This window comes from Papaver somniferum, chromosome 9 (genome assembly GCF_003573695.1).
Source record: "Papaver somniferum cultivar HN1 chromosome 9, ASM357369v1, whole genome shotgun sequence".
In the NCBI taxonomy this organism is placed as follows: domain Eukaryota; kingdom Viridiplantae; phylum Streptophyta; class Magnoliopsida; order Ranunculales; family Papaveraceae; genus Papaver; species Papaver somniferum.
Genome location: NC_039366.1, coordinates 34,225,596 through 34,249,676, shown reverse-complemented (window position 1 = coordinate 34,249,676; position 24,081 = coordinate 34,225,596). Strand labels below are relative to the sequence as shown.

Genomic DNA, 24,081 nt, shown 5'->3' with positions numbered 1-24,081 from the left:
AAGGAAAAAAGGATGAGCTCAGATGGAAGTTGGAGAAAAATGGGAAATTTACAATCAAGTCGCTGTATAAAAAAATTATGCTTAGGGGGCAACCAGAAAACAATCAGGTAAAGCATTTTTGGAGCAAGATATGGAGAATGAATACGATTCCGAGAATTAAAACCTTTATATGGAAATGTGTCCACTCTATCCTGCCCCTAAATGAGAGAGTGCCAAGAGTGTTGCCATACATCAATAAGAGCTGCTCGCTATGTGGGAAGGAGGAGGAGACACTGACTCATATATTCATGAACTGCGATTTTATTATCGCTGTTGTAGGGTGTATGGGAATCAGTAATTCTGTCTATACTAATAACCAAACTGTGTTTCATAGTTGGTTACAGGATTGGTTTACCAGAGAAGAGGTGGATAGAAAAGGAGAAATCCAATGGGCTGACATACTAGCAATTACTTGCTGGGAAATTTGGAAGACAAGGTGTGACTTGGTCTTTAGGAAAGTTAAGCCTAATCCTAAAAGTTAAGCCTAATCCTAGCAGATCAGGAAATAGAATACCAATATGGTGGGTTGTAGCAAAAGGAGTAGGAGAGCTGAAAACTTAAATACTGAGACAAAAATTAGAACCAACCATAAGCCTATAGTTCCTAGCTTATTAGTTGTGAAGTTAAACATAGTTGTGAGTGTACGAAGTCGCCTTAGGGAGGGAGGAATAGCTCTGATGTTATCCGATCATACAGGAAAGTTCTCTGAAGCAAGATGCAGAAGTTTTGAAGCATGCACAGAAGAAGACATAGAGGAGGAAGCAGCTTCCATGACAATCCTTTGGGCACGTCAACTGAATCAGTCGCAGGTGGAAGTTGAAGGTGACAACGTGAAAGTCCTTGAAGCTATTAAAATCCAGCTAGGAAAGACAGTGAAGAACTCTCATCAATTGCAGTCAGGAAAAAACAAAATTTTATTTTATGTATTAGAATGATTAAGGAACTTATTCTAGTTTCAGAGTCTGAAAATTACTTACCAAAGATGTTAGCTGCTCAATGTCTTGAACACAAAATCAGCTCGCAGTGGAAAGAGCCACGAATTAATCCCTTTTGGTCAGGCTTCTGCAAGATGTAACTGCAACAAACTTTGGTTTGTATCTCCACGGTTAAGCTTGGTTTATTTATTAAAAAAAAAAAATCTACTGCCCAAAATATTAAAAACGTTTAAGTTTTAGCTGACCATTATACCCTTGAACACAATTGTATTTGGTCGCTGTTGACAGAGAGAAAAGGATATCCAATTTTGATTTTGAGACTTGAAAAAACGAGCTCCAATTTTTGATCCAATTGATGTTCGATTTCTTATCAAAATCTTCTCTAATCTGTGCTCAAATCGGTAAGCTTGATTTCAGTATTTCAAATTTGCTTTGTTTGACTTGTAGTTTTATTTGATCCAATCGGAACTGGTTTTCTACAATTGGGCAATCATCAAATGTACTATCTGTTATCAAATTGGATAAAGGTTTTATTCTATTTGGGGGTTTTCAATGGTCGTTACTTTAAGAGAAGCATCAAAAAACTAGAAATTGAGCTACAATACAAAGATGAAGAAGATAACTGCAGGAGAAATTGTGTTGTTGCCGTTGATTTTGAGACCGAAAAAGTAATTGTGGATGTTGAATATGGTGTACAAGAGTTATGGGTTAGTTTAAGTTCGTGATTAAATTGCAGGGAAGGAGATGAAAAAATGGTTAACAAAACACTCCAAATTCATCCATGGCTACGTCAGATCAGTGCAGTAGTTGTTTGTAGAAATTCATGAATGACCAATTTCTTTGTTATGAAATGTTGTTCATTTGAGAAATGTTTCCGGATACATCAACGCGCCCAAGTGATGACTCCTGTGTATGATCTGATGCTAGTCTTGAATTCCCATGAGCCATGAATCCGTGTCTGCTTTTACGTTGCTCAGGATTTGGTTCAGTACAATAACACCTTTAAATTGTCATGGCAGGTAGATAGATACTTGATGTTGCTTTACTTACTAGTTCTGATGCCTTTTACCATCTTTTAAGGACGGTGGGAAACTACTTTGTCCTATTCTCTATAGACTTGAGGATTGGGCAAAAAAAAAAAAAAAATACTACGATGATTTGTTGGATTTTTATTTTAAGGCCTGGGATCCGTTGACATGGTTATATTGACATAATCTTCACATTTTAGCGTCATTTTTTCTACTGAGCCAAACCGGCAATGAATTTGAAGTTAATTTTTTGGTGACATGTTCCTCATGTAAAACTCTACATTCTTACCAAAAATGAGAGTATTCCGAAATACGAAACTTCATCATCCACAAATTTTAATTTCAACCGTTAATCTTCAACGGTTAATATTCAAAATCGTAGATGGCGGTTTTATACATCTCGGAATGCTCTCATTTTTTGTTGGAATGTACAGACTTATAAGAAGAACATGTCACCAAAAAATTAACTTCAAATTCCTTACCATTTGGGTTCAGTAAAAAAAACTATAACCATGTGATGCAGGGCGGAAGCGTTGAATAACATTAAAATCTAAAACCACATATTTCCGAGATACCACTCTCAAGGAAAATACTACTTTTCAATTAATCAAAATCTTCTCCTAATATGAAAACATGGAGCTCTTTATATAGATAACTTCCAGACAAATAATCAAAATACTTATTCCTTAAAATACGAGATTTCTAAACTAATATATAAAATCCCTAAATAAACAATTATATTTCTAAAATATTATTAATAAATGAAAACATCTTAATTAATTACAAGATATCTTTCTAGATAATTAAAATATATTAAATAATAATGAAAATATCCAAGCATATTTTCATCCTATGAATACTCCACCATTCCCCCATTCTCAGAAAAAATTCGCCCTCGAATTTTGCCAGTATTAGTTCTTGTATAAATAATTCGTCGATGAAAATATTTAATCCGTCGACTTAAATAATCTTGGCATAATTGCTATTGGACTCAAAAATATTTGCGCTTTGAAAATGTGAAGTTGATGTCGTTGATCCACCTGACTACATACTGCGTTTAGAGAGTATGAATCAACATAACTAGAACATAATATGATCTCATCATCAGGATAAATATCATAAATTGGTGGTAGATTCCAATCCACGGCAACATTATTTTTCTCAACCACATAAAAAGAAAAAATGCCATCAAATCTTGGGATTTCAAGCTTTAATCCGGACTCCAACGAATCTCGTGGATCATGTGCAACTCCTTGAAATCCTTCTTCCTTGTCGCCAAGGAAGTTTTTTTGTTCATCACCGGTCACTTCCTCCACTCGCTGTAGGCTAGGACCATGATGGGGCTCTTGCTGATGATGCATTTCAGCCAATTGGAGGGTGAGCGCCTTAACCTTCCGTTCTAGATCATCTATTACCGCTTGCTCTTTCTCATCGCTGAGAGCGGCTCTTCGAACAACATCATAATTTCTTCCTCGAAACATGATGCAGGAGCGTTGCCTGTCTCTGAACCAACTGATGCAGGGCGGAAGCGTTTAATAAAATTAAAATCTAAAACCACATATTTCCGAGATACCACTCTCAAGGAAAATACTACTTTTCAATTAATCAAAATCTTCTCTAATATGAAAACATGGAGCTCTTTATATAGATAACTTCCAGACAAATAATCAAAATACTTATTCCTTAAAATACGAGATTTCTAAACTAATATATAAAATCCCTAAATAAACAATTATATTTCTAAAATATTATTAATAAATGAAAACATCTTAATTAATTACAATATATCTTTCTAGATAATTAAAATATATTAAATAATAATGAAAATATCCAAGCATATTTTCATCCCATGAATACTCCACCACCATGTCAACGGATTATGTCAATATAACCATATCAACGAATCATATTCCTTTTTTTAATTAGTATTGTATGATTTATCTGAAATGTTCTTTGTTTTCTTCAATTAACTAAATATGTAGGATTGGGCAATAAATATTACAATGATGTTGGTAAGTACATACGATGTGGTTTCCAGACATTCATATTAAGAAGATGTGGTGAGGATTAATACCAAGAAAGTAGAAAGTAGAGGAGATAATAGAATTGCTGCTGCCATTCAACTATCCCAAATATGGATGTGGGGAGATTTGGGTGCATAATATATCCTCGACCTGGATTAAAATAATATTTTATTTTACTTTGAATTTCATATCAACAAAGGATTTTGTTTTGTAGAGATTTTCGAGCCCTTTCCAAATATATAAATTTCATTAAAATCCGACTTATATTTCGAAAGTTAAGACCGTTCTCGCGATTAATTTTAAAAAGTACATAGGAGAGAGAAAATAATATGATAATGAACAAAGTTTAAAATAAAGGGTATATATGAGTATGTCTTTTCACCCATACCTATATTTTACAAGTCCATGGCTCCCGTACTTTATGGATTTTGGGCAAATGACCCATTTTCCTCTATTAAAAAGTGATATACTTAGTTCTATGAATCTCCACGGGATACAAGGTATTGAAGCAAGACTTAAACTTGCTAGTATAAAGGGCTGTCCCAAGACCTCGCTTCGATCTGACTCGGAAAGGACTATCTCTTTTTTCTCTGACCCAGGGACATTCCCCACCCCCCACCCCAGAATTGCACCACATATGGGAATCTACCAAACGACTGCGCCCTACCTTTCAGGGGGTTCAAAGCTATTCATTGTTTCAAATAAGTCAATAGAACAACTGACATATTGGTTAAGTGATGACGAGTTGATGACTTGAAGAAAATTGTGATTGAGATCAATAGGCTAGGTTTCCAGTGGGGTTGTGTAAGGTTGTTTAGGGTTGCCTTTAGTGTTTTTTTTCTTCCGTTTTCCTTGTAGATTGGGGTTTCCTTAACCCCCTCTGCTTTCCAAAAAAAAAGAATTAGGTGCCAAGTGGAAATTTGACAAATCAAGAAATTTATAAAATCAAAATTGTCACTGGAACTCAAAAAAAAAAAAATTCTTCTAACCAGTTGGATTAGACAACAGTTCTCTATCTGTTGCTAAAAGTTAAAAATTTGCAAAACGAGGAGAATCACAATGCTTAATTACAATCAGGTTAATAAATCAAGGACATATTTGGTTTGACTAAAAAACAAATCATGAGAATTAATTTGTATTTCTAACTAATTAATCAAAATTCCACTTAAATATTTATTTATGTGCAATTATTTCACTAATTAAATTTTATTAATTTTTATTATAAAATAATAATTACAACAACAATAATAATAATAATATTTAAAGGTAAAAATTATAAATTAAAATAAGATTAAAATATTAAATGAAGGGTAATTTGGGAGTAAAATATTTTCACTCAAATTTGTTAAAAACAATCGAACATTGCAGGACAAATGTTAGTTTTTTACTGGTCCCCCACCCCTTCTAAATTTGCCCATCAAAAAATTTCTCGTTGACGATGGTCATGGCCAAATTCAATCTCTCTGACGAGGTTTTTGGTAAGGACAACACTAATCATCACCCATTTCCAAGACAACACTAATCATCACCCATTTCCAGAACAAGTCCCTTGGCACAACATCTTCTGCTGGAACTAGAATTCCGGCAAAACCTTCCGTCGTTTGAAGAGTCTGCCATCTAGGGGTTGCATTGATCCCTTGTGAGTTTCTGATTTTACTCTTGCCGCCGAAATATTTGTAGGTTGCCGAAATATCTGTCCCCAACGATACTACTTCTACATAAGAAGCTAACAGCTAGGGTTTACTCATTATACGTATTTCCTAAATTAGCCCTTGTAATACTGCTTTTATTTCAAGAATGTATGCTCAATTGCAAGGCCAGCAGAGTAAATATTCTATGGTATACGGGTCAAAACTCAAAAGACTCTAAACCGACACCAACCAGAATTATTATTATTATTTGTCTTTATTTAAATAATATTCAAAATTAAAAAAAAAAGATATTTTATTATTAATAGATGTAATTTAAAAAGAATTTTTATACTATGTTTATTTTCGTCATTAGCCACATCATAAACACTTCAACATGATAATTTACCATACATAATTTACAGTTTGTTGGTTCCACAACACTTTACATATTATAGTTTACCAAACGTCTGACTACTATATTTTTAAAGCACGACACAGCACAACTGAAAAGCACTTTTGTAAAAAATCACAGCAATACCAAACTAGGCTATATATGTTGTGTATTTTAGCCATTAAATCATGTAGGTTCAATTCAATATTTTCATTTCAATTTCTTAATAGTTGTTTTTGCTTTAATATTCACCAACATAATTAACTTACGGGTTTTATAGATTTGAGTTATTTGAAATTGTAAATTTTCAGGGACCAGTGATCGGAGTCTTGACCATTCCAGATCCAACACTGATTTTTTCCCAAGCCGAGTCCAACAACGTTTCTTACATTCCGAAAACATTGGTTCACTGCCTTCAACAAAATGGGGCCAGGGCAATGTAGTCAATTTCGGCCATCTCGGCCGGAATTCCTCCGGAAATTCCGTTTCCGGACGAACGTAACACGAAATGCAACTTTCCGTCAGAGACGGAAAATATCCGGGAAGTAACCGAAATTCCGGCCGAGATGGGATAAAATGAACCGGAATTCCGACCGAAATCTTACACAGGGAGAATGGTAGTTGTTTTAGGGAGGTTCAACTCACTGATATCTTGAAAAAGTAGATCAAAACCCACAATTTCAGAAGTAAAATAAAAGCATTCGATGATGATATCGCCTAATAAAAGGAAGAAAAACTATTGGAGAACACGATTCCTTAAATGCCACATACGTAAATAAAACCTATTCTGTGTATAAGCAAGCTTATGAGAGAGACCTTTGTGAAGACGTAACTCCCCTGCACTTTGCTTCTTGACTGGTGCCCTTCCGTTAGCATTTTCTGCAATTTCTTTCTGCTTTTCCTTTACTTTGAAAAGTCTAATCATTCTCTCTAAAAAAAATGAGAATTAACAGTGTTAGCAAAGGTACCTTAACAGTGCCAGTACTTCCTCCACAACAAAATAAACTCATCTAAACCTCTCGTACACAGACAACATTCTATTTCTATGAGTTCCAGCTTCTTAGATCCTGTACAGACCCTTTTTAAGTTAATTGTTGTGTCTCATGACCGCAAATACAGAACTTTCCCTTTTGCTTTTGCAATTTAGCACTATTCAAAACCTCAATACACACTGAAAAAGGGCTACTCGTTGTTGCTGAGAATGATGGAGTTACTCAAGATGATGATATCTATGATTATTCAAATTATGTTGATTAGCACTGTAATGTTCTTGTTTAAGTAACATTTTAGACAATGAACCGAAGTTGTACTAGTTTCTCTTTTAAGTAACATTTTAGATATGTTCTTGTTAGGTGTTTCCACTTTTGTTCAAAAAAGACTTCCAGGATTAATTAGTTAAGTCTGAAATGTTTCCATTTTTGTGTTTTTTTTTGTTCATTTTTTGTTGGATTGATGGTATTTCATTATATCATAACATATGTAGAAATTATATATATATAAGTTGGAACCGAGATTACATCGAGATTTGGAAACAGAATTTCCCCGAAACAACGTTGTACCAGTGTCTCGCTCGGAACCGAGACAAACCGGAATCCGAGATCGACTACATTGGGCCAGGGTTATGTCGTTACAGTTAATGAAAACCGAGATACTTTTAAGGATAAGTTGGGCTTGGTTAATGGAATTTCCTTGCCTGGGAGAGGGAGTTTTCCTTTTGATTTGGATTATCTTTGCAGAGTTTGGCTAACATTCAAAACAGTTTTACGAATGAAATACGACCAGATTTCTTCCTGTGTTATGTATCGGATCAGCTTGTGGTGAGATGACTAAAAAACAAATCATGAGAATTAATTTGTACTTCTAACTAATTAATCAAAATTCCACTTAAATATTTATTTATGTGCAATTATTTCACTAATTAAATTTTATTAATTTTTATTATAAAATAATAATTACAACAACAATAATAATAATAATATTTAAAGGTAAAAATTATAAATTAAAATAAGATTAAAATATTAAATGAAGGGTAATTTGGGAGTAAAATATTTTCACTCAAATTTGTTAAAAACAATCGAACATTGCAGGACAAATGTTAGTTTTTTACTGGTCCCCCACCCCTTCTAAATTTGCCCATCAAAAAATTTCTCGTTGACGATGGTCATGGCCAAATTCAATCTCTCTGACGAGGTTTTTGGTAAGGACAACACTAATCATCACCCATTTCCAAGACAACACTAATCATCACCCATTTCCAGAACAAGTCCCTTGGCACAACATCTTCTGCTGGAACTAGAATTCCGGCAAAACCTTCCGTCGTTTGAAGAGTCTGCCATCTAGGGGTTGCATTGATCCCTTGTGAGTTTCTGATTTTACTCTTGCCGCCGAAATATTTGTAGGTTGCCGAAATATCTGTCCCCAACGATACTACTTCTACATAAGAAGCTAACAGCTAGGGTTTACTCATTATACGTATTTCCTAAATTAGCCCTTGTAATACTGCTTTTATTTCAAGAATGTATGCTCAATTGCAAGGCCAGCAGAGTAAATATTCTATGGTATACGGGTCAAAACTCAAAAGACTCTAAACCGACACCAACCAGAATTATTATTATTATTTGTCTTTATTTAAATAATATTCAAAATTAAAAAAAAAAGATATTTTATTATTAATAGATGTAATTTAAAAAGAATTTTTATACTATGTTTATTTTCGTCATTAGCCACATCATAAACACTTCAACATGATAATTTACCATACATAATTTACAGTTTGTTGGTTCCACAACACTTTACATATTATAGTTTACCAAACGTCTGACTACTATATTTTTAAAGCACGACACAGCACAACTGAAAAGCACTTTTGTAAAAAATCACAGCAATACCAAACTAGGCTATATATGTTGTGTATTTTAGCCATTAAATCATGTAGGTTCAATTCAATATTTTCATTTCAATTTCTTAATAGTTGTTTTTGCTTTAATATTCACCAACATAATTAACTTACGGGTTTTATAGATTTGAGTTATTTGAAATTGTAAATTTTCAGGGACCAGTGATCGGAGTCTTGACCATTCCAGATCCAACACTGATTTTTTCCCAAGCGGAGTCCAACAACGTTTCTTACATTCCGAAAACATTGGTTCACTGCCTTCAACAAAATGGGGCCAGGGCAATGTAGTCAATTTCGGCCATCTCGGCCGGAATTCCTCCGGAAATTCCGTTTCCGGACGAACGTAACACGAAATGCAACTTTCCGTCAGAGACGGAAAATATCCGGGAAGTAACCGAAATTCCGGCCGAGATGGGATAAAATGAACCGGAATTCCGACCGAAATCTTACACAGGGAGAATGGTAGTTGTTTTAGGGAGGTTCAACTCACTGATATCTTGAAAAAGTAGATCAAAACCCACAATTTCAGAAGTAAAATAAAAGCATTCGATGATGATATCGCCTAATAAAAGGAAGAAACACTATTGGAGAACACGATTCCTTAAATGCCACATACGTAAATAAAACCTATTCTGTGTATAAGCAAGCTTATGAGAGAGACCTTTGTGAAGACGTAACTCCCCTGCACTTTGCTTCTTGACTGGTGCCCTTCCGTTAGCATTTTCTGCAATTTCTTTCTGCTTTTCCTTTACTTTGAAAAGTCTAATCATTCTCTCTAAAAAAAATGAGAATTAACAGTGTTAGCAAAGGTACCTTAACAGTGCCAGTACTTCCTCCACAACAAAATAAACTCATCTAAACCTCTCATACACAGACAACATTCTATTTCTATGAGTTCCAGCTTCTTAGATCCTGTACAGACCCTTTTTAAGTTAATTGTTGTGTCTCATGACCGCAAATACAGAACTTTCCCTTTTGCTTTTGCAATTTAGCACTATTCAAAACCTCAATACACACTGAAAAAGGGCTACTCGTTGTTGTTGAGAATGATGGAGTTACTCAAGATGATGATATCTATGATTATTCAAATTATGTTGATTAGCACTGTAATGTTCTTGTTTAAGTAACATTTTAGACAATGAACCGAAGTTGTACTAGTTTCTCTTTTAAGTAACATTTTAGATATGTTCTTGTTAGGTGTTTCCACTTTTGTTCAAAAAAGACTTCCAGGATTAATTAGTTAAGTCTGAAATGTTTCCATTTTTGTGTTTTTTTTTGTTCATTTTTTGTTGGATTGATGGTATTTCATTATATCATAACATATGTAGAAATTATATATATATAAGTTGGAACCGAGATTACATCGAGATTTGGAAACAGAATTTCCCCGAAACAACGTTGTACCAGTGTCTCGCTCGGGACCGAGACAAACCGGAATCCGAGATCGACTACATTGGGCCAGGGTTATGTCGTTACAGTTAATGAAAACCGAGATACTTTTAAGGATAAGTTGGGCTTGGTTAATGGAATTTCCTTGCCTGGGAGAGGGAGTTTTCCTTTTGATTTGGATTATCTTTGCAGAGTTTGGCTAACATTCAAAACAGTTTTACGAATGAAATACGACCAGATTTCTTCCTGTGTTATGTATCGGATCAGCTTGTGGTGAGATGACTAAAAAACAAATCATGAGAATTAATTTGTACTTCTAACTAATTAATCAAATTCCACTTAAATATTTATTTATGTGCAATTATTTCACTAATTAAATTTTATTAATTTTTATTATAAAATAATAATTACAACAACAATAATAATAATAATATTTAAAGGTAAAAATTATAAATTAAAATAAGATTAAAATATTAAATGAAGGGTAATTTGGGAGTAAAATATTTTCACTCAAATTTGTTAAAAACAATCGAACATTGCAGGACAAATGTTAGTTTTTTACTGGTCCCCCACCCCTTCTAAATTTGCCCATCAAAAATTTCTCGTTGACGATGGTCATGGCCAAATTCAATCTCTCTGACGAGGTTTTTGGTAAGGACAACACTAATCATCACCCATTTCCAAGACAACACTAATCATCACCCATTTCCAGAACAAGTCCCTTGGCACAACATCTTCTGCTGGAACTAGAATTCCGGCAAAACCTTCCGTCGTTTGAAGAGTCTGCCATCTAGGGGTTGCATTGATCCCTTGTGAGTTTCTGATTTTACTCTTGCCGCCGAAATATTTGTAGGTTGCCGAAATATCTGTCCCCAACGATACTACTTCTACATAAGAAGCTAACAGCTAGGGTTTACTCATTATACGTATTTCCTAAATTAGCCCTTGTAATACTGCTTTTATTTCAAGAATGTATGCTCAATTGCAAGGCCAGCAGAGTAAATATTCTATGGTATACGGGTCAAAACTCAAAAGACTCTAAACCGACACCAACCAGAATTATTATTATTATTTGTCTTTATTTAAATAATATTCAAAATTAAAAAAAAAGATATTTTATTATTAATAGATGTAATTTAAAAAGAATTTTTATACTATGTTTATTTTCGTCATTAGCCACATCATAAACACTTCAACATGATAATTTACCATACATAATTTACAGTTTGTTGGTTCCACAACACTTTACATATTATAGTTTACCAAACGTCTGACTACTATATTTTTAAAGCACGACACAGCACAACTGAAAAGCACTTTTGTAAAAAATCACAGCAATACCAAACTAGGCTATATATGTTGTGTATTTTAGCCATTAAATCATGTAGGTTCAATTCAATATTTTCATTTCAATTTCTTAATAGTTGTTTTTGCTTTAATATTCACCAACATAATTAACTTACGGGTTTTATAGATTTGAGTTATTTGAAATTGTAAATTTTCAGGGACCAGTGATCGGAGTCTTGACCATTCCAGATCCAACACTGATTTTTTCCCAAGCGGAGTCCAACAACGTTTCTTACATTCCGAAAACATTGGTTCACTGCCTTCAACAAAATGGGGCCAGGGCAATGTAGTCAATTTCGGCCATCTCGGCCGGAATTCCTCCGGAATTCCGTTTCCGGACGAACGTAACACGAAATGCAACTTTCCGTCAGAGACGGAAAATATCCGGGAAGTAACCGAAATTCCGGCCGAGATGGGATAAAATGAACCGGAATTCCGACCGAAATCTTACACAGGGAGAATGGTAGTTGTTTTAGGGAGGTTCAACTCACTGATATCTTGAAAAAGTAGATCAAAACCCACAATTTCAGAAGTAAAATAAAAGCATTCGATGATGATATCGCCTAATAAAAGGAAGAAACACTATTGGAGAACACGATTCCTTAAATGCCACATACGTAAATAAAACCTATTCTGTGTATAAGCAAGCTTATGAGAGAGACCTTTGTGAAGACGTAACTCCCCTGCACTTTGCTTCTTGACTGGTGCCCTTCCGTTAGCATTTTCTGCAATTTCTTTCTGCTTTTCCTTTACTTTGAAAAGTCTAATCATTCTCTCTAAAAAAAATGAGAATTAACAGTGTTAGCAAAGGTACCTTAACAGTGCCAGTACTTCCTCCACAACAAAATAAACTCATCTAAACCTCTCATACACAGACAACATTCTATTTCTATGAGTTCCAGCTTCTTAGATCCTGTACAGACCCTTTTTAAGTTAATTGTTGTGTCTCATGACCGCAAATACAGAACTTTCCCTTTTGCTTTTGCAATTTAGCACTATTCAAAACCTCAATACACACTGAAAAAGGGCTACTCGTTGTTGTTGAGAATGATGGAGTTACTCAAGATGATGATATCTATGATTATTCAAATTATGTTGATTAGCACTGTAATGTTCTTGTTTAAGTAACATTTTAGACAATGAACCGAAGTTGTACTAGTTTCTCTTTTAAGTAACATTTTAGATATGTTCTTGTTAGGTGTTTCCACTTTTGTTCAAAAAAGACTTCCAGGATTAATTAGTTAAGTCTGAAATGTTTCCATTTTTGTGTTTTTTTTTGTTCATTTTTTGTTGGATTGATGGTATTTCATTATATCATAACATATGTAGAAATTATATATATATAAGTTGGAACCGAGATTACATCGAGATTTGGAAACAGAATTTCCCCGAAACAACGTTGTACCAGTGTCTCGCTCGGGACCGAGACAAACCGGAATCCGAGATCGACTACATTGGGCCAGGGTTATGTCGTTACAGTTAATGAAAACCGAGATACTTTTAAGGATAAGTTGGGCTTGGTTAATGGAATTTCCTTGCCTGGGAGAGGGAGTTTTCCTTTTGATTTGGATTATCTTTGCAGAGTTTGGATAACATTCAAAACAGTTTTACGAATGAAATACGACCAGATTTCTTCCTGTGTTATGTATCGGATCAGCTTGTGGTGAGATGATGCTAGAATTTACCAGTTGGAAGATTTTTACCTTGACGAGGGCCAAATTAAGAGTTATTTCTAATCCCATATAGTGCAGAAGCGAATTTTTAAGTTGTTTCCTAAAGGGTTGATCAAAACCCTAGTAAAAAAAGAACTCTACTTCTGTCACCGTTCTATGTTGTCGATGCTTATTATCAACGCTATTGCTGGGTTTATTCAACAACATCACATCATTGCGGACTCTATAGGTTCATAAGGTCGTCCATTTGTTGCTCAATTTGGGGAACGTGGCCTAGTAACAAATAATCAGTATCCTTGATTTGAATGTGGCCTAGCAAAGCCAAGATTTCCGTCTCATGGCTTATAACTTATCTGGTGACCAAAAATCTACCGCATCACAGTAGTTAGGTAAGCCCAACTTTATCATTATAATGTTAGTTTGAGCAAAAAATTCAAAAATAAAATAACATAAAAAATATAAAAGATAAATAAAGATAATCCAAATATATATAACTATGTCTCACCAGGCATCGATATAACTATTTTGATTTTCAAAAATAGTGACCTCAATTTTCTCTTAATTGCAGTATATTTGACGTACTGACCGTCTCTGGAAAAAAACATCATCATCAGAATAAATAATTTTGGCTATATTCCTTTTTGTGAACTCTATCTAGATAGGTGACAGCTACAAGCACACATACAGACCCTGGCATTTCCTATTTTTATTTTGGATAATAAGAATATTGAAATTACCAGGGGGTGAACATTAGTGTTTCCACGGTGAAGAAATAACACTAACTTTGATATGCCTATACGAGATAAAACTTCGGCACTACATGCTCACACTGTGGTGTTTTGCTCTATTAAAATCCTTGTCTTCTAGCGAAACCATTTCGTCATCTCATCCGAAAGAAAATTATTGGTGAATGTACAAGACCAACATTATGACGAATTGCAATCATCAAACAAATGATGGAATTCTTCGTTTGTTTGTGTAATCCGAAGACTTAAAATCAAGGTGGTTTGTACCCACCTTAAAGACGTGTATAACGCAAAAGATGGAATGCATCTTGTTTTTCATGTTTCTCAGCTCAAGAAACGTATTGAAGCTTCAATAGTAACTTCTCGTATTCTTCCATTAGTTGATCATGAAGGACAAATAATAGTTCATCCAGTCACTATTATGGATACCGTAAATGTTCCTAGGATTGGAGAGTCGGTTCCATAACTCCCGATTCAATGGAAAAATCTATAGTGGAGAATGCTACTTGGGAGGACGCAACCAACATCCAAGCAAACTATCCTGATTTATATCTTTGAGGCCAGTGATGTTTTTGTGAGAAGGGTAATGTCATGATCCTGATATCTAGAGAGAAATAATACAATAGGATTCCCGATGGTGGCCCTAATTCTTTTATCTGTCTGAGTCAGTATGAGCATTTATAATTTTTTCTAATTACATTTTTTGGTTTCCATGTTTTTCAACAGAAGGACGGATGGTTGTTAGTTAATGGTATTTTCGATTTTAGGGCTTTTATATAAATGTGCAAGAAGATACATTACGTTATTTTATCTGAGAAGCTAATATAAATTGAGGTTAAGTTCTTTGGAACCGTAGGTTGCTTTCTTCTGGAACTAACTCAAAATTATCATTTATTTGTAGTTGGTATTGAAGATTAGCAGGCTTCGGGGGATGGGGTAAGCTTCTTTATCGGTGTCAACGATATCATGTCCATCTCTTGGTTACAAGCAGCTCGTTAGACTATATGAGTATGTATAATTCCATCCAGTTTGGTATTTCTTTTTTTTAAGAAGTCGGTTCATCTTGAGGTTCATGATCAGGATTACGATCTAATTTTATTTTACTTTCGGATTACCATCTAACAGAGCATAAAACACAATAATTAACGGAATTGTCGATCTTCCAGCATTGATGAATCACCTTATCTGAAAGAAAACAAATGTCGTCGAAAACACAACATCTTTTGTATGAAAAAGATATAAGTTCCATTCAACGAAACAAAGTAGAAGATTTTTATTTTAATAGGAAGGAAAATTCAATGATAGGTTTAGACCGAGCTGCTATATCTCCTTTTCTTTTTTCTTAATCTTGTTGATTTCAGTGTTCATCCAGTTGGTGATGAACATGAATCTCAAAGAGATATAAAACCCTTATGAATAATGGCGATTGTTTCTCTTCCAATCACATCAAATCTTATTGTTTTCTTTCTCTTCTGTAGCATCATTGGAAACTTGTAAACAGTATGTTCTTGAAAAGATCAAGTTGGTACAATCCTTGTATTCGATGATGGTGGGCTCCATTAAATCCTAAAGGCATAATCGTTGGCCTGTTATGCTCGCGAATTTATTCAGAGCGGTCAAATTATTATCTAAAAGAAACGAAAGATCCTTAAAGTTAAGTTACACCATGCCTTTTACGATTTCTCATCCTCCATCAACCAAATTTTCCAACATCCATTTCCAGTATATTTCAAAGTTTAAAACTACTTGGAGAGAAAAAAATTAAAAAAGAGCATAATATGAGAGTAGTTCTGATGGGGTAGTCATATTTTGCATTTTAACTTTTTAAGTTGGATTCGCAAATTAAGAGTAAAAAAGAACGATTTTTTTGGGAACCATGGTTTTTTTGGGGGACCATGGTTTTATTTTGGGTAAAGACATTAGAAGTAAATCTAGGTCACCCCTTATCTAGATATTTATATTAATACCTAAATTACCCTCCTGATTAATTTTGGATGATGATAAGTTAGTGTTAATAATAGTTAGTGTAATGATTAGTGAGATGATTAAGTTAAAGATAATTAGTGAGATTAAAAAACCAGATGTTTTTTTTTAAAGAAGTAGAATTATTGAGAGAGTAAAGTTAGAGAAGATGAAGAAGGAAAACATGAAAAACGATGGATTTTACCAACCACAACCGGAGGAAGGGTATTTGGGTACCCATGTATGCTTCAAACTTAGATAATTTTGGTTGAATTGCTCCAAACTTTCAAAAAAAATGAAATTTTTTATGTAGATTTGGGCCAGTTCGGTTACCATATGTCAAGAATATGTAACCGAACACACCTGAAAGTGTAGTTCGGTTACGTTTTCCAAACACGCAGGTTACCGAACTCGCTCGTTAATGGAGGTTTTGGTCGTACAGTGTAATGTTCGGTTACCTAGGATAAAATGGCAGGTAACCGAACTTTGAACTTAACAATTTATTTGGGTACATCTTGTGTGTTCGGTTAGTTCGCAAACTTCAACGCAACCAAGTTCCCAACCGAACTGCAGGTTAAAAGTAACCTAGTGTTAGAAGTTCGGTTGGTTCGCAAACTTCAACATATTTTGCGAATCAACCGAACTGGGCTTATATATGCAATTAGGCGAACGTTCGGTTACTACGAAATTTATTTCTTGCCGAATTAGGTAGAGTTCGGTTACAAAGTTTCAAAGGTAGAGTTCGATTACAAAGAAAACTTAACATTTTTGCGAATGAACCGAACTTGTGAACTTCTCATTATTTTCGTAAACTAAAGTTCGGTGATATCCTTATTTTGCGAAGGAACCGAACTTATGGACTTGTGTTTTTCTAATACAAGGAGTTCGGTTAAAAGTATTTTTTTGCGAATCAACCGAACTCTGAGTTCTTTTAAGAAAAAAATTAATTATTGATAACCGTACTTTTCTCTGAAAAAAAATTCTCCATTAAACTTCTCTGCAACTTCCATTTTCAACTCATTTTAATGATTACTTCTCATTCATTCAACCAAAAACGAATGACAAGTAATAGGTTTGTGAGAATATCTTTGTTAATGTTTTAAATTAAGCTATATATATATATATATAGTGGTGGTGGTGGTGGTAATCGGTGGTTGGTGGTGGTGATAATCGGAGGTGGTGGTGGTGGTAATCGACGGTGGTGGTTGGTGGTGGTGGTAATCGATGGTTGGTGGTGGTGATAATCGGAGGTGGTGGTGGTGGTAATCGGCGATGGTGGGAGGTGGTGGTGGGAGGAGGTGGTGGTTATATATATATAGGTGATTATTGGGTTGGTTTTAAATTAAATTAGGTTAAGGGTAGGTTAGTCATTTCAATGTTTTAGGAGACCCCTTATAACTATAGGGTAGGTGGCCTAATAAAACCATGGTCCCCTCAAAAAAAACCATGGTCCCCAAAAGATCGTTCGTAAAAAAAATAAGCTCAAGCCCAGTGATCTTTTTTCTGCAAGCCCAGCTAACTTTCAAGCCTTTTCATACTCAAAATTTTCTAGTCCACGGCTGAACTTACGAGGCATAATAACTTTCAAGACATTGTTGTGGAAGAGGAGAACTCTGCCGAGGATGAAGATGAGTATGATGTTGTAGAGATAAAATACATCACGATTATCTATTTCAAAGATGATATTCAGATACTGATGTTGATGTGCCCAGTTTCGCAGCAAACCATAGAGCTCATGATTCTGCCTGGTGAGGAGAGATAGCATGAGTGGTAGCTGTTTTTGAGCAGCCAAGAATTTTACATCCGATTGCCTTAGAATCAGAGATATGCCTGCAACATAACCAGAGTTGGTAAAAGAGGCACCTATGTTAAGTTTTAATACACCAAGTAGAGGAGGCTACCAATGTAATTGGTTAGAGAAAATTCTTCTACTGTCAGAGGCTAAACTAAGAGAATTGGACTGTAAAAGTTGATGTTGAGAAGCATATTGCAGGATATAGCGGATAAGGGTATTGGCATTGGCAGTCTGTAACTGAAATCGAACTTGACATCTAGTTTTCTAAAGCATCCACATGATATTGAGAATATGATGTATTTTAGGAGTATGGTGATCAAACTCTAGAGGGCTGTGTCTTGATTATTCCATGTAAGGCCCCAGCTTAGAATAGTGCTATGGTTTTGGATTAAGGAAAGTACTTCAGAGCAGGTAGCAAGCCAAACTGCTCTGGCAAATGAACAGTGAATCAAAAGATGCTCCAATCTTCAATCTGATCGCTGTTGCATAACACACAATTTAGAGTATGAACTGTTGGCAAGTGCTGTAGCCTCTTCTTAACAGGAATAATATTATGAAGCTTCCAAAGAAACAACTGCAGCTTATAGGGCCAATATTTTGTAGGTATGGGAAAAATGGTAGGCTGAACTGGATCATCTTGACAAAGCTTAGTGTAAGCTGAGTTAGAGGCCAAACAAGGGAATCTGGTTCATCTTTGCAAATAGGGATGGAGAGAATACCAGCAACTTGTAGGAGTGAAAAGTTGTTGAAGAAGTTCAATATTCCACGTAGGCGAATGAGAATTAAACAATTGGTGCACCCATTGATAATCAATCAGAAGTATTTAGGTCCCCAAGATTCAAAAGAGAAGAGTCAACTGTCGGGATCCAATTATGAGTCCATATGTTGATGGATAAACCATCACCCACCTGCCATTTCGGAGACAATATTGAAGGCTCTGCCAAATCCAGCTTTAGGTTATAGTACTTTAAGTATTTGGATTGAAGCACTTGTACACACATTTCATCTTGAGAATGAAGTAACTGCCAAGCCAATTTTGCCAAGAAAGCTGAATTATAGTGATACAGCTGCTTTGTACCCAACCCCCCTAAGCGTTTTGGTAAACCCATCTTTTGCCAAGAAATTAGATATAAAGGCCTACGAGAATCATGCGTAGACCACCATAAGTGTCTTTGCAGCATATCCATTTTGTCAATGGTTGCTTGAGGTAATTTCAGAACCTGCATTTGGTACATCCCCATAGTACTAAGTACACAGTTTAGTTGTGTTGCTTTACTTGCTTGATGAATGAGCTTGCCATACCAACCTTGTAGCTTGTTAGACATATTACCGGATGATAGATTGACAATTTATCTTGATCTGTGAAGCAGTGGGATACCAAGATACTTTTCTCCCAAGCCCATTTGTTTCATTTGCAAGATATTCTTGCTGAAAAATATAGTAGACCTCTGAAGATTGATTACTTGTCCTGAAGCTGTAGAGAATTGAGCTAGTAGAGTTTGTAGATACTTTTAAGTGATATGTATTGGCATGGAGAAACAGAAGACAATCGTCCGCAAAAAATAAATGATGAATGATTGGCCCATGTTGGCTGGAATGATGAATAAGAGTACTTCAATATCTTCTTTGCTATTATGCCAGATACCTAATTCATCTTTGAGTGCAGCTATATTGTTTCTTCGTTTATTATAATTAGCAAGTGAATGAAAATATGTTGTATTTTGATCACTATCATTGATATGGTGTGTACGAGCTTGTTGTTGGTAATAATCCCTTTGAACATTCAGCCAATGTTGCATCTGCTGTTTGGAGAGTAACAACTTGAGGGTCTGAAACGGGTACATTACATTAAGCACAAAGTTGAAGTTGCTGAGTAAGATGACTGAGATGAGAATAAATGCTACCAAACGTAGCTTTTTCCAATGCTGCAGCTGAGATTTTGTGTATTTTAATTTGCAAGACAGTTGATAGCAAGGAAAGCCCAGAAAACTAAGCCTCCAAGAAGCTTTAACAGTATCTTTACAAGAAGTATCAGTAAACCAACATTTGTAGACCTTAAATGGTGAACCTTTATGAAGTTCTTGTGGATCAGATAGGAGCAGTACGGGGTAGTGATCAGAAGCAACTGGAGCCAAGTAATACTGCAGGAGGAAAAGAATTAAGCCAGTCAGTATTGCCAAGAGCTCTCTGTCAAGTCGCACCGAAGTACGAGCTGCACCTTGTCTATGATTTGACCAAGTTGAATGAGAACCAACATATCCCAAATCCATTAGACCCATTTGGTTAACCAGATGTCATTGCCGCAGAACATTTGAAAGTTGAATCTGTTTTAACTCTATGATCATGGGCACCATACATACAAGTGAGATGGATAAAAGGTAAATTAGAATGGGTATTGAGAATAGCACGAATGGTATCTATCCTGACACGAACTGGGTATGAAAGACCATTTCTCCAAGCTAGAGATAATCCTGATGAAGGAGCGCACCAACCATTATGTCTGAGATAGGTTTACATTTTAGGAACTTGGACTTTAGTATCTCAGAAAGAATGTCTGGGTCATAGTGGGACGGGCAATATCTCAAGTAGTCACCAGTAGTAGATTATCCAATCCCTTGGCAATTCAAAGATAACACTTTCATGTTTAGAATGACACCGACTGAGTAAATAAGATGACAGAACCAAAACAATACAAGTGGAAACAGGACAAGAGGGCAACAAACAGAAACTCTTTAAGGCACAATATGTGTCATATTACTGATCTTGGCACAAGTCTTTAGGACTCAAAACACCTGAACATCTGATTTTGGCACAAGAATACACAGCTCAACTGAATCATGAGCATTTTTATAGTTGTTGTTCTTTTCCTAAAAAAAAGTGAAAACAGCAAAAGAGAAATAAAAATTGTTTCGCCAGCAAAAAAGTCTTTATTATGTCTTCAGTTCTAGCACATGAAACCCAGAAAACAGAGGGGAAAGGGGACTCATTCTTCAACAGGTCTTTGTCCCAGGACGGAAATATCCTCGTAGCGCTTCTGTAATTACATACACAAACAGAACAACATTAGAACTCGAGATTAACAGTAATTGCGCAAAAATGAAATGCACTGCTAAGTGAAATGCACTGCTAAACTTAACACAGTGAAAGTAGAACTTGTCTCATGGATAGCTAAGTCCAAAACCCCATGCATGTCAAATGTAATTTTTCCACTCCAGCAAAATATCAATTTATTACACCTTCAGAACACATTCTCCATCCGAAGAGTCAACTTCAACAAAGTACCCAAAACAACTTTTAAGTAGATTACTGAGATGCATATATGATTCTACAAATAAGAAATGTAAAATGACTTGAAAATGTTATGAAGTTATGAAATTGGAAATAAAGTAATAAACACACTAAATGCCATCGCTCATGCGATGCCAGCACTTATCAGCCAGGTGTACTCACGGAAGCTAAAAGAAGTTTAAAACAAGCACAAAGAGAAGCTTACTCATAGCTTCTTCATTATGACAAACTACTGTAAACCTATTCAAGGGTGACGGCAGTAGTACCCAATGAATGCCAATAAAGAAAAAAAGTGAGACCAGGAAACTCACAGTTAACTCGTTTGTTTTGTCCCAGTTTTGATACTACTCATTTCTGAATCTTAAGCATTTGTCATTTGTGTCACACATGATGCAAAGACCACTAACATTGGAAGCCTTATTATTCCTTGGGATTCCAAATTTCAAGTTGATTTAGGGAAACAAACGCGAAACCATCAATTAGCATCAAATTCAATAAGCTAAGCTTACAAAAGCCAATAATCAAGCATATGACACAATCTCAATAAGCTACATACAAGTACAACCATAGTGCATCAGAAAATGTATGCATGAATCTAATGGAACAGAGATATTGATGAATGCTGCTGAGTTTGTGTAAGCTCGGGTACTATAGTAGCCAGGAACGTGAAAAGTCATCACGAATCTCAGCTCTTAGCAATGGTTTGCACTATACTCGTGAAATATCCAAGCAAGTCAAAACCCTTAGCCAGACAAGGAAAGTTTCATAATAAAAGCAAACAATCTCAGACGATTACATATTTCCCAAACCATATATCAGTGAGAAAGATTATGCGAATAACAGGTTCCTCAATGATAGCGAAGTACAAAACCCCATGCATGTCCAATGTAATTTTTCCACTCCAGCAAAATATCAATTTATTACACCTTTAGAACACATTGTCCAAGAGTCAACTTTGACAAAGTACCCAAAACAACTTTTAAGTAGATGACAGAGATACATATATGATTCCACAAATAAGAAATGTAAAATGACTTGAAAATGTTATGAAATTGCAAATAAATAATAAAGTATTAACACATTACATGCCATCACTCATGGGATGCCAGCAGTTATCAGCTAAGTGTACTCACGGAAGCTAAAAGAAGTTTAAAACAAGCACAAAGAGAAGTTCACTCATAGCTACTTAAAAATATAAACTACTATTAACCGATTCAAGGGTGACAGTAGTACCCGATGAATGCCAATAAAGAAAAAAAGTGAGACCAGGAAACTCACAGTTACCTCATTTGTTTTGTCCCAGTTTAGATACTGCTCATTTCTGAATCTTAAGCATTTGTCATTTTTGTCACACATGATGCAAAGACTACTAAAATTAAACTGCATGGGGAGCCATATTATTCTTTGGGATTCCAAATTTTAAGTTGATTTAGGGAAACAAACGAGAAACCGTCAATTAGCATCAAATTCAATAAGCTAAGCTTACAAAAGCCAATAATCAAGCATAAGACACAATCTCAATAAGCAACTTACGAGTACAAATGTAAGCATAAATGTCATGGTACAGAGATCTTGATGAATGCTGCTGAGTTTGTGTAAGCTCAGGTACTATAGGCCTTAGTGACCAGGAACGTGAAAAGTCATCACGAACCTCAGCTCTTAGCAATGGCTTGCACTATACTCGTGAAATATCACAGCAAGTCAAAACCCTTGGCCAGACAAGGAAGGTTTTACAATTAAAGCATACAATCTCAGACGATTACATATTTCCCAAACCATACAACAGTGAGAACGATTATGCAAATAACAGGTTCCTCTCCGATAGATATGCTGACATGGGATAATAGCAGGCAGTACAAAGTCGAATTGACCAATCAAGTGAAGCAACAACGGACTGAAAGAACATTATAAATCTACAGGCTGTTTAGAGAAACATTCTATAACCAATTTCAAGTCAAAACACTTTCTAACCTAAGCTGTTCCTGGTAAGAACAAATTTGTGGATTTCCATTTCAATTTCTGATGGAAAATGCATGCTTAAAACAGATATCAATCTCCAAGTACAGCTCCTGAAATTAGGGGAAACATAACTTACCCCTTTGTTGTTGTTTTCCCAGAGCGTCTTCACTCCATAATCAACTGCCTGCAACCACACAAAACCCATGTAATCAGGCAAACAACAATCCAATCAGATTAAAGTTAAACCACTACTAAGATTCCATCATCAAAATCGAATTTCAACAATTCGAAAAAAACCCAAAATCAAATCCCTAATTTCTAATTCATCAGATCCAGATCACAACGATTCTTTCTCCATACTCACAACAACAACAAAAATAAATCGAATCCCAAAGATTTAACAACCGCTTTGATAGAAATCAGAAGATAAAGAAAGGTTGAAAATGGAAAAACCCTTACCCTTTCACCAGCAAAAGCACCAAGTATAATCACAGTTACGTATACAGAATTCCGACGCATAAACAGTTTATATGCAGATTCATAGAAGCCTCCAGTTTTTGGAGATGGTTTCTTCAAGATGCTTTCCATGTTTTTCTAAATTTTTCTCTGCTCTCTGAAATAAACTTAGGTTTTCTCTGAAGAACGATGAAATTGATTTTAAGAAGAACGAGTTGTTATTATTTCTACTGGGGTGTATCGTGCTTTCGGCGTAGGTTAGCAGAGATCACAAAGGGCTGGATATTTGACGGATCGAGCGTGGGCCGGAATATCCATCATTTTATGTCTCAACCGATTTTTGGGTTGTAGATGTAGTAGTTGTACAAACAACCGTGAACCTGTTACTAGACCAACGATCAATTTTAGGATCGAACCATTCATCCAATGATTTGGAGTATTATGAATTAAATTTTGGTTTGGTTTTGGTGAGCTTTCGAATTAAATTGGAAACTGTTACTTTAAACCGATTCGTATAAATCA

The 24,081-nt window shown here is 35.3% G+C and overlaps 1 protein-coding gene across 1 annotated transcript; it reads right to left on the bottom strand.

Annotated features, from left to right (window-relative positions):
• Window positions 1–20,497: 20,497 nt before the first annotated feature.
• On the bottom strand, window positions 20,498–23,772 carry LOC113313966 (cytochrome b-c1 complex subunit 9-like). The gene is made up of 3 exons (XM_026562738.1): window positions 23,563–23,772; window positions 23,240–23,287; window positions 20,498–20,890 (listed from the first exon to the last, which is right to left on the bottom strand). The coding sequence occupies exons 1-3, from the start codon at window positions 23,689–23,691 to the stop codon at window positions 20,840–20,842; spliced, it is 228 nt and encodes a 75-aa protein (XP_026418523.1). The 5' UTR covers window positions 23,692–23,772; the 3' UTR covers window positions 20,498–20,839.
• Between the last annotated feature and the right edge of the window lie 309 nt (window positions 23,773–24,081).